The sequence below is a fragment of the Erpetoichthys calabaricus genome, chromosome 13 (assembly GCF_900747795.2).
Source record: "Erpetoichthys calabaricus chromosome 13, fErpCal1.3, whole genome shotgun sequence".
NCBI lineage: Eukaryota > Metazoa > Chordata > Cladistia > Polypteriformes > Polypteridae > Erpetoichthys > Erpetoichthys calabaricus.
The window spans coordinates 109,165,878-109,178,544 of NC_041406.2; the positions used below are offsets into that span (position 1 = coordinate 109,165,878).

General features: G+C 38.4%; 1 protein-coding gene across 1 annotated transcript in view; it reads left to right on the forward strand.

Annotated features, from left to right (window-relative positions):
- Nucleotides 1-12,667, forward strand: part of LOC114663796 (ATP-binding cassette sub-family A member 13-like) — a 488,511-nt gene that overhangs the window by 193,492 nt on the left and 282,352 nt on the right. The window contains exons 26-27 of the mRNA XM_028817717.2: nt 196-285; nt 1,352-1,448. Of these exons, the coding sequence (XP_028673550.2) occupies nt 196-285; nt 1,352-1,448 (187 nt within the window). The remainder of the gene's footprint in view (nt 1-195; nt 286-1,351; nt 1,449-12,667) is intronic.

The window sequence follows — 12,667 nt, forward strand, 5'->3', positions numbered from 1 at the left end:
AAGCTTATATTGGGCTGCATGTCTTAATGATAGTTTAGCTTCAAGCTGAGCTAATCCCATCTTTAACGTTGCTTTCATTCAGTGGATGTGCTTTGCTGACTTGATTATTGAACTGGGTGCAGACAGAATGATGGCAAAATAAATGGGTAACTCTACAAACATCTCAATTACTTTCATTTTGTTTTCTCTCATTAGTTCTGATGGCTATGACCAGATAAACATCACGGCAGCTTTATTGAACAAATTTGGTGGAGCGGGCTCTTGTGAAAACATGGCAGCAGGAAAGTGAGTCATGACTTACATCTAATTCTTACTCATTTAATGTTCCCGGCTTCTCTTTGCATCACTACTCAAGTTTTATGTAATTAAATCAATAGCAGAATGACTCATGAGTATTAAACTGATCCTATTCCTGCATTTATCAATGCTTTGGTAGTCAAAGAAACATGTGGGTGGAGTGACCTGCTGTTGCCATTTTTTAATGATTTGTTTTGAGCATAGACAGATTGAAAAGCAGCAGACCCAAAATATTTAAAAGTCTAAGTAGATGTGATTAATGGCTTAAAACATTTTTCAGTATTTACTGTGTATGTATACATGGACATTCAAAAGAGTGAACACTTCATCGAAGAATGAGCTTCACGAGCTACAATGTTCTGACTAAATCTATGTTAGTAGATACATTTACTGCAAAATATACTTCTGCACTGCTTGCCCACATAATGGACTTGATGCATGCTTTCTTAATGTGCCTACATTCATTTCATTATGCAAGTACTCATCAGCTTTTTTGTGTTTTCGATTAGAAACTCTTTGGTCATAATTTTTTTATAAGATTTAAAAAATTCTTTCTCTATTGTAGTTAAACTTTTATTTTTATGACGCTTCATTCTGAATTATCCCCTTTCTGTAGAATATTCGGTTTTATGCAGTGATCATATGTTATACTAGCTGTGCTAACTGTCTAAGATGGTTTGAAATCCATGTAATCAATGCAGACCTCAGCGTTTGCAGTGCAGCATGCCATACTTATGTCTCTGTTATGTGCCATTTGGTATGTTCTTCGTTAAAGCAGTGTAAATGTTTTGTGATGTTCACCTCTTTGGAATGAAAAATGCAATGTATTTATTACTAAAAATTCCTGCAATGTGCCATCTTTTGGAATGACACAGACATAGCAACTGGATGGACACACAGACAGACACGCAGAGACTTATCTTTTTACTAAGGTGGATTAATCTTACATTGCTATAATGTTATTTACATGCTAATGTATTTTGCAAGGAGGTGTATGAAAGATGCTAGGCATATAATATGCATGAATTAATCAATATGGTGTTTTTTTTTATAGTGAATATGCAGCTTGCTTGCAGCATCATGTCAGTACTGATAAATATCACAATCTTTTGTGTGAATGTGCATCAAACAATCAGGAAACGACAAAAAAGGTAATTATTATATGCTGATAAAGGATGAATACTAAGTGGACTTGAGATTTAGATATGTTTAAGTTGGACTCAATGGAGAGAGGAATGTATATATATATATTGTGAACATTCAGCTGACTACAGACAGACACCAGGACACCCAGAAGTTCAAACACACGATTTTACTTTGTTCTCACAATGCACAGTCCTATAACAGCACACAAAGTGCACAAACCAACAACAATGATGCTCACAGATGCTCAGTCTTTTCTTTTCCTTTGCCTTCTGCCGCTTCTAGTCCTCTCCTCGCAAGCTCCGTCCTCTGCCTCCCGACTCAGGCATCCAGAATAGAGTGAGGCGGCCCCTTTTATAGTTCACCTGGATGTGCTCTAGGTGCTCCCTGACAATCTTCCTGCAGCACTTCCTGGTGTGGCAGAGGTGCTGCATGGGCATAATGACAGGCAACAATAAACAAATGTAATAAACAAATGCAATGAGTAGTCAAAAGAGGTTGAGCCCCAAACAGACCACATGAGGAAGGAAGGTGAGGGCTTTTATAGTTGCTGTAGAGAAAGAGGGTGGTCCAAGCGGTTGATGGAGGAAGTGAGGTTAGATCTGGACTGGAGGGCGGAAGTTGGTGCTAGTTTACATGGGTTTCCCTTCTGTGGATCTGTAGAAGAGGAAGAAGAGAGGCTAGTGCACTTTATCAACCCTCAAGCTGACAGCTAATCCTCAGTTAAGCCCTTTGACTGCCTCCCATGCGCTTGTGTGTGACAATATATATCTATTATATAAAAAAATCTTGGGTTGAGACGTGATCGTCTCAGAGAGACACTTTGAAGTCCCGCAAGACTTCTTGCATGTCACGCCCTGCTTACAAACAATTTCTCGGAGACACTCTAACGTCCCGCAAGACAAGGAAGTGAGACAAAAGGACAGTTGCTGTACAGGCTTTTAAATGATCGATGCGCAGCGTGACATGCAGATCATGCAGCACGGCACAAGCAGCAGCTAGCTTAAAGGACAGCTGTTGTACAGGCTTTCAAATGATCGTCGCTCAATGCAAAATACAGATCACGCAGCACGGTAGCAGCAAACGGCTGTACAGGCTTTTAAATGATCAATGCGCAGCACGACATGCAGATCACGCAGCACGGTAGTAGCTAGCAGCAAGCCAGCAGTTGATCCGTTCGCATCTCCTTAGCGTGCGTTCAGATACCCTTCACAATGCGAGTGGCAGAGATGCAAAGTGGCTAGCGTGAAACGCGGCTCCGGGGGTGGGGGTTGTGGGGTGGGCGAGCGAAGCGAGCAGGGGGCATAACCCCCTAGTATATATACAGTGGTGTGAAAAACTATTTGCCCCCTTCCTGATTTCTTATTCTTTTGCATGTTTGTCACACAAAATGTTTCTGATCATCAAACACATTTAACCATTAGTCAAATATAACACAAGTAAACACAAAATGCAGTTTGTAAATGGTGGTTTTTATTATTTAGGGAGAAAAAAAAATCCAAACCTACATGGCCCTGTGTGAAAAAGTAATTGCCCCCTGAACCTAATAACTGGTTGGGCCATCCTTAGCAGCAATAACTGCAATCAAGCGTTTGTGATAACTTGCAATGAGTCTTTTACAGCGCTCTGGAGGAATTTTGGCCCACTCATCTTTGCAAAATTGTTGTAATTCAGCTTTATTTGAGGGTTTTCTAGCATGAACCGCCTTTTTAAGGTCATGCCATAGCATCTCAATTGGATTCAGGTCAGGACTTTGACTAAGCCACTCCAAAGTCTTCATTTTGTTTTTCTTCAGCCATTCAGAGGTGGATTTGCTGGTGTGTTTTGGGTCATTGTCCTGTTGCAGCACCCAAGATCGCTTCAGCTTGAGTTGACGAACAGATGGCCGGACATTCTCCTTCAGGATTTTTTGGTAGACAGTAGAATTCATGGTTCCATCTATCACAGCAAGCCTTCCAGGTCCTGAAGCAGCAAAACAACCCCAGACCATCACACTACCACCACCATATTTTACTGTTGGTATGATGTTCTTTTTCTGAAATGCTGTGTTCCTTTTACGCCAGATGTAACGGGACATTTGCCTTCCAAAAAGTTCAACTTTTGTCTCATCAGTCCACAAGGTATTTTCCCAAAAGTCTTGGCAATCATTGAGATGTTTCTTAGCAAAATTGAGACGAGCCCTAATGTTCTTTTTGCTTAACAGTGGTTTGCGTCTTGGAAATCTGCCATGCAGGCCGTTTTTGCCCAGTCTCTTTCTTATGGTGGAGTCGTGAACACTGACCTTAATTGAGGCAAGTGAGGCCTGCAGTTCTTTAGACGTTGTCCTGGGGTCTTTTGTGACCTCTCGGATGAGTCGTCTCTGCGCTCTTGGGGTAATTTTGGTCGGCCGGCCACTCCTGGGAAGGTTCACCACTGTTCCATGTTTTTGCCATTTGTGGATAATGGCTCTCACTGTGGTTCGCTGGAGTCCCAAAGCTTTAGAAATGGCTTTATAACCTTTACCAGACTGATAGATCTCAATTACTTCTGTTCTCATTTGTTCCTGAATTTCTTTGGATCTTGGCATGATGTCTAGCTTTTGAGGTGCTTTTGGTCTACTTCTCTGTGTCAGGCAGCTCCTATTTAAGTGATTTCTTGATTGAAACAGGTGTGGCAGTAATCAGGCCTGGGGGTGGCTACGGAAATTGAACTCAGGTGTGATACACCACAGTTAGGTTATTTTTTAACAAGGGGGCAATTACTTTTTCACACAGGGCCATGTAGGTTTGGATTTTTTTTCTCCCTAAATAATAAAAACCATCATTTAAAAACTGCATTTTGTGTTTACTTGTGTTATATTTGACTAATGGTTAAATGTGTTTGATGATCAGAAACATTTTGTGTGACAAACATGCAAAAGAATAAGAAATCAGGAAGGGGGCAAATAGTTTTTCACACCACTGTATATATATATATATATATATATATATATATATATATATATATATATATATATATATATATATATATATATATATTTTTTTTTTTTTTTTTAAAAAGCCTCTGTGTGTAATAGTCATTAAAGGGGAAACACAAGTTACTGTACTGCCCTAGAAGGAAGTCATCTGGAAGCACTATTGCCATGAAGGACTGGGATAGTATGAGCCCAGTCCTCCTCAGTCAATATATGGTAACAGAGTACCCAGAATTTCACTCAACCATATTTTTGGCCAACTGTGCTTTCTAAATTGGGAACAACAGCTAAAGTTTAAAATTGAGTTTAAGATATTAAAGTTTCAATTGATTTCTCGTAATTGCAAGTAATACTCAATTATACTGTACTGTACTGTCAGACAATCTACATTCTATAAATATAAATTAGTTCTCCTTGTCATGAGCACATCTGAGAAACTACTAATTTATTTACTATGCATTGTTTTTTGCAATAATGTGTTGTTATTTCCACATTTATGTATTTAATGTTATGTTGAGGACATCACCATGATATCATTTTGTGGGTTCTTTTCTTTGTGGATCATACCATTTTGAACAGCAGTTACATGGAGACAGGCATATTATTCATTGTAATGTTGTCCTTTGCCATTTGCATGTGTGTTACATGTGATGTCACTTAAGCAAGATGTATGACTTAATCACACCATCAGTGTAAAAGATGATGTCTAAGTATTACATCTTCTTAAGAACAAAATATGTTATACAGTATCTATTTTTGTACTTGACCTCTGCCAGTTTAGTCGATTCCTCCATCTACATTAGTCATTTCTATTTAAACATCAAGTTCTTAGGACTGGCCATAACACTTCCTAACCTCATACTTGATTGGGAACCTGGAAAATGGTTTCTTCAGCTACTGTCCATGTGATGCCACCTTTTGGTGATAAAGTCTTTGGGTCTCTTGCCAGCCCTCTCAGACTTCACTCACTCTACCAGTATATTATATGCTTGCTTCCTGGCTTCAGTTCTGTTTTCTAAAAGTTTAGACTCATATTAAGAAGTTCAACTTCAGGTTTATTATGAAATATACTCAGTACAATGCAAGTCTTGCTTGTACGTTTCTCAAAACAGTAAGAATAATACAATATAATCAAAAGCACACAAAAAAGTATACATAGAACATAACATAAATATAAATATTCATATAAATATAAATATTATAGAGTACCTGTCAAATAATACAAAGAGTACTTCCTCAGATGTCAGCGTCTGAGGCTTATGGTGGCGGGTTTGCTTACTTAACAGCGTGTAGATCGTTGTATTATATCCAGTATGAAATGGAGTGTTATAACTAGCCACCGGTACTTGACAGATACTCTATAACATACCTATAATCTGCTTCTCGCAACTCAGAGGACATGGAAGATGTTTGCTGACTGGCCAACGAACTACAAGCATTACCTGGTAGGTGAACACACAAATAAACAGGTTGTGATTCAGGCCTATGGACATTATACTGTATATATATATATATATATATATATATATATATATATATATATATATATATATATATATATATATATATATATATATATATATACAGTACTGTGCAAAAGTTTTAGGCAGGTGTGAAAAAATGCTGTAAACAAAGAATGCTTTCAGAAATATAAATAATGATTATTTATTGTTATCCATTTACAAAATGCAAAGGGAGCGAACAAAAGAAAAATCTAAATCAAATCAATATTTGGTGTTACTGCCTTCAAACCAGCATCAATTCTTATAGGTACACTTACACAAAGTCAGGGATTTTGTAGGATTATAGTCAGGTGTATGATCAACCAGTTATACCAAACAGGTGCTAATGATCATCAATGTCACACGTAGGTTGAAACACAGTCATTAACTGAAACAGAAACAGCTGTGTAGGAGGCTTAAAACTGGGTGAGGAACAGCCAAACTCTGCTACCAAGGTGAGGTTGTGGAAGACAGTTTCATGTCATGGCAAGATTGAGCACAGCAACAAGACACAAAGTAGTTATACTGCATCAGCAAGGTCTCTCCCAGACAAAGATTTCAAATGCAGACTGGGGTTCAAGATGTGCTGTTCAAGCTCTTTTGAAGAAGCACAAAGAAATGGGCAACGTTGAGGATCGTAGACACAGTGGTCAGCCAAGGAAACTTAGTGCAGCAGATGAAAGACACATCAAGCTTATTACCCTTCGAAATCGGAAGATGTCCAAGAGTGCCATCAGCTCAGAACTGGCAGAAACCAGTGGGACCCAGGTACACCCATCTACTGTCCGGAGAAGTCTGGCCAGAAGTGGTATTCATGGAAGAGTATTCATGGAAGAGTTGCAGCCAAAAAGCCATACCTCCGACGTGGAAACAAGGCCAAGCGACTCAAGTATGCACGTAAACATAGGAACTGGGGTGCAGAAAAATGGCAGCAGGTGCTCTGGACTGATGAGTCAAAATTTAAAATATTTGGCTGTAGCAGAAGGCAGTTTGTCCGTCGAAGGGCTGGAGAGCAGTACAATAATGAGTGTCTGCAGGCAACAGTGAAGCATGGTGGAGGTTCCTTGAACGGTTGGGGCTGCATTTCTGCAAATGGAGTTGGAGATTTGGTCAGGATTAATGGTGTTCTCAATGCTGAGAAATACAGGCAGATACTTATCCATCATGCAATACCATCAGGGAGGCGTATGATTGGCCCCAAATTTATTCTGCAGCAAGACAACGACCCCAAACGTACAGTCAAAGTCATTAAGAAATATCTTCAGGGTAAAGAAGAACAAGAAGTCCTGGAAGTGATGGTATGGCCCCCACAGAGCCCTGATCTCAACATCATCGAGTGTGTCTGGGATTACATGAAGAGACAGAAGGATGTGAGCAAGCCTACATCCACAGAAGATCTGTGGTTAGTTCTCCAAGATGTTTGGAACAACCTACCAGCAGAGTTCCTTCAAAAACTGTGTGCAAGTGTACCTAGAAGAATTGATGCTGTTTTGAAGGCAAAGGGTGGTCACACCAAATATTGATTTGATTTAGATTTCTCTTTTGTTCATTCACTGCATTTTGTTGATTGATGAAAATAAATGATTAACACTTCCATTTTTGAAAGCACTCTTTGTTTACAGCATTTTTTCACACCTGCCTAAAACATTTGCACAGTACTATATATATATATATATATATATATATATATATATATATATATATATGTAGTAAGCAATCACAAAGACAAAACAAAAAGGTTTGGGGATCCACCCCATATTCTTGAAATTAGTGGTTGAAATGTCATGGGTCTTTACAGACATGAGCTCCAAACAGAACTGAGGCTTGTTATAAATATTGTAACAGACAGGAAATGATGTAATAAATGGGTGGATTCCTGGGAACTGGAAGTGACATCATTCGGAGGTGGAATCTGGAGCCACAGAATATGAAGTGGCAAGGGAAAGCTTCTCAAAACAGGAAGAGGAAGTAGTAAGTGGAGACTTCTGGAGACCGGAAGAGGAGTTAAGATGGCTGGTTCTTCAGTAGGTCTGCAGGGGAAAAGGAGAAAGAGTTGGAGGGCAGCACCCATTCCTGGTCTGGCAGGGAAATACAAGCATTCAAGGCCATCAACTGTCTCCCATTCGCACATGTGTGACAATATAAGATTGGACTAGGCAAACTTTATTAACCCCATGGGGAAATTTAGATGCATACAGCAGCAGAAACATAAAAAGCAAGAACATCATTTGATAAGTAAATAAATAAAACAAATATATACAAAAATAAAATGAACTGAACAAATACAGTTGTATTGAGTGGAAACTCTGTTATGTTGAGGGTGAACAGTAAGGGAGAGAGGACAGTTCAGTGATGTGCTCCAGTAGCAAACACCACCATTTCTGACACACAATGCCTCAACATCACAAACTGCCATCTACTGGTCAGGTAGTCCATGATCCAGGAGATTGTGGAGGCATCAAGATTCAAAGCTTTGAGCTTTTTATTAAGGAACGGACTGCTGTTATGATGCCATTGTGTCAGCAGGTGGACCTCTTCTCTGTAAGCTGTCTCATCATTGTTGATGATCAGGCCTATGATGGTGGCATTAGAGCAGATTTAATGACAGAGCTGAAGCTGAGTTTCAGCACAAAATGATAGATTAACAAGGAGTACATAAGTGGGCTGAGCACGCTATTCTACAGAGTGCCTGTGTTGAGAGTCAGTGTGGGGATCTTTTGGCTAGGAAGTTTAAACTTTTGTTGCAGAGGGTGGTGCTAAGTTTTAAACTGATAAGTTTAGTGATCAGCTTTAATGGTACACTAGTCTTAAATGCTAAGCTTAGTTTATAAATTGGACTCTGGCATAGCAGTTTTTATTATCCAGATGTGGTAGAAATTTATGAAGTGCAAGAGAAATATCATCCTCTGCTGAACGGTTGTGACAGTATGTAAATTGAACATGATCAGGACTGTGTAAAATATTCTGGTTAATGTGTCCAAGGATAAGTCTCTCAAAGCACTTAATCATGGCTGGAGTGAATGCCAGTAGTCTCTAGTCAATCAGACACTCCACTTTTGTTTTCTTAGGCACAGGGATAATTGCTGTCCTTTTGAAGCGGGCAGAGACTAAAGATTCTCTAAAGATATCCATGAATATTAAAGATATCAATGAAGGCGTCACCTAATTGGTTTCAACAGTTTTTTTAAAACATGCCCTCAAAATTCCTTCCAGGCCACATATCTGATTGACATTAACTCATTGAAAAGTACTCCCCCCGTCATGTACGGAAATAAAGAATGATAAATTATATGGTGCTGCAGGCAATTGAAAGGCAGGCTGCTTGTTTTTGAGATGAAAGCAGGCATAGAAGGCATTATGTTCTTCAGGGAATAAAAAGTAGATGAGATTGGATTAGTTTTTACTTTGTAGTGTTTAAGCATCTCTAGTCTCTGCCAAAGTTTGTGCAAATTATTACAGCTGCTACACTCGGACTATATTTTACTCCTATATGGACTTTAGAGCCACTTTGATTGCTTTTCTGGGTGTATATCTGTATTTCTTGTAAACATGGCCAAATCACTGATTCAAAACAAATTGCTATGTGCTTACAGTTAATTCCTGATCTTCTTAGTTATCCAAGGTTTTGTTATTATAAAATAAGTGGATTGTTTTTGTAAGCACACAGTCAACCATCCATTTTCTGATGAATCTCATTTGGACATTTGCATTCTCAACTACATCTAAACATGTTCTAATTTACACAATCAAAGCAGTCTGGCAGTTGTTCTTCTGTTTCTTTAGTCTAGCACTGATCTACTTTACTTGCCAGCTTGTCACATTTCAGTTTCTGCTTGTAAGCTGGCAGCAGGAGTACTAAAGGGAGAATTGGACCACCCAAGGTGTGATTCAGTAGCAAACAGTACACATTATTGAGATATAGCAGTGATCTAGAGTATTTGTACCCTTTGAAGTCAGGTGACATGGCTGATGATAAACGTTCCTTAAATTTGTTTTGTTTTATTCCCACGGCAACAACAAATAAGTCCTCAAAATGTAAACATTTGTATTTTAGAATAATGTTACATTTGTGTTTTGTAATAATGCTGTACAGATTGATCAGAACATTGTTCATGTTGGCTTCCAGAGGAATAAACAACAACCAGAAAAACACCAGGGATCTCCCTCAGAAGATAAAGTGGACGTTAAAGCCAATTTTAACATTTACTTACCTTATAACGTAAAAACTCCTCACTTTTATTCAGCTCAGTCTAAGTCTCACAGAAGACAGTAAAGTCATTTGGCTCTAATGTGGCATCTGGTGTATTGGCAATTAACCACATTTCAGAGAAACAAAAAATAGAATAATTTCCACCAAAATAGCTAAAAGGATCATCAGGCCTCAAAATAACAACAAACAAAAAACAGATTAAGACTCACCCGAAGCAGCCTAGCCCCAAACTTAAAAGACACACTTTTCAGCCTGCACAGACCCAAAATGGGGCTCAGGCTTTTAAAATTCAGAATATTTAAAAATGTCCTTAAGGAGAGAGGATGAAACCTGTGGCTTAAAGGACAAAGGCAAGCAAAGTTCCTACATAAATTAAGAATGCTTTTATATAAACAAAAAAGAAGCACAAAAAGGCAAGGCAGGGAAAAAGGGCAAAAAATAAGGTGGAAAGGGTTTACCTAAAAAGGCAACACTAAGTAAACTCAGCTAGTCTGAAAGCCAAAAAAAAACATAAAAACAAAAGCAAGAAATCCACAAAAAACAGAAATCCAAACAATGCTTACAATTTTGATGCTGACTCCATAACACCTCTGGGCTCTCTGAAGGATCTAAGTCCTCAAAAATATATAGGCCGAGGGTGGTCCTTCAGCAGTGATGTCACAGCATATCTGCTTCTTTGGGTTACTTTCACAGAACACAAGGGCTATATCCAGGAAACATATGTGCACAATAAATAAATAAATACAAAGTAATATTTAAATTTAACAATATTAATTACAAAATGCCAAAAAAAGGAAAATATACTTAAGCCAGAGATCAGACACTGGCTAAAAGATAACAAGTTTCGATCTTCAAGTATATGATAATCAATAATCATGATAACTAACGGCACAAATAACAAAATAAACATCTTCAATTCTTCAAGTGTATGATAATCAATGCTCATGATAACTAACGGCACAAATAACAAAATAAACAAAGCCATGAGTCAATAATTTATATAGATTTAAAACATGGGGCACATTTTAGGTATGCTTTATAAACCAGCTACTATTAGCCTATTGTCATTTTATTAGCTATTTTATTTGAAATATTAAATTACATTAAAATAACCCTCTTACACATTAGATTTAGTGCATTTTAGAAGGGTTTAGAATATGTTTAATAATAAGCAAACTGTTAATAATTTCTTTTTATAGGATGCTATAATGGTTGTATCTACCATTTTCTAGATCTGTCATAGGTAATAAGGCACATCTTTCCCTTCTCAGTAAAGATCAAGGTCTAATCAGAAGCTAGGGAAAGTCATTACTAAAATCTGCAGGCTTTCAGTCATTATCCAACCCGCTATATCCTAACACAGGGTCACGGGGGTCTGCTGGAGCCAATCCCAGCCAACACAGGACGCAAGGCAGGAACAAATCCCCGGGCAGGGCGCCAGCCCACTGCAAGGCACACGCACACCCACACCCACACCCCAAGCACACACTAGGGACAATTTAGGATCGCAAATGCACCTAACCTACATGTCTTTGGACTGTGGGAGGAGACCGGAGCACCTGGACGGAAACCCAAGCAGACACGGGGAGAACATGCAAACTCCACGCAGATCATGCAAATTCTTTGATACCAAAAGTTTGAGTACTGCTTGGGACACAGTGGGGGAGTGAATCTGAAATTCACTAGAAGACCACTTGTGATTCAGATAAATGCCAAGATAAAACTAGGATGATGTTGAGCCAGACTAAATGCACAATATGTTCTTATCTAGCTTTGACATTTTCGGTCCATTCTGTATTTTTAGAATGATTCAGTTAAAAAATGAAACGTGTCACCTTGTGGCATTTTATCAGCGATAAAATTTATTAGATGCATGCTAGAGACAAGTATTAGTGTGTAATATTGTTTTTCTAATAATTTATTGAAAGCAATGACTACAACTGGCTTTTTAAGACTTTTCGTATGAAAGTATTATGGAGTTTATTAAATGTGACATTTGGAAAATGGGAAAAGTCCTGATGTAGCCTAAAAATGCATACTAAAGCATTTGTAAAATAAGAAGAAAGCTTGTAGCTATTACAGCCAGCAGAGACACAAACAAGTGCTGTCTGTAAAATAAAGAAGCACTATGGACAGATTTCTTAAATAAACAAATAAATACACAATTGGTGATATACAGTAGGTGCTGACCCAGATTTTAATGATTCAAATGGTTCCTCTCAGAACAACTGAATATTCTTAGTAGTCCTTTACTAACAAACCAGGCCAAGGCATATTTCGTGTGCTTTCTAAGACCTTGTATCCAGTATACAAACTCTGTGGTAATCAAGTCTTCCCATTCCTGCTCCACTGAAATCTTAGTTTGGTATAATCTTTCTTGTATTTTGTCTTGAGAGTTGTCACAGAGCTATGTTCCTGCACTTGGTGAGAAGCGCTGTACAAGAACAAAGTATTTTGAAAAATATTAGACTGGCCATCTAGCTCTGTGAAGAGGATTACTTGTGTTCAGTTCTGAGTGTTGTAGTTTTTGACACCCATTGCACACCCTACCTACCTAGAAGG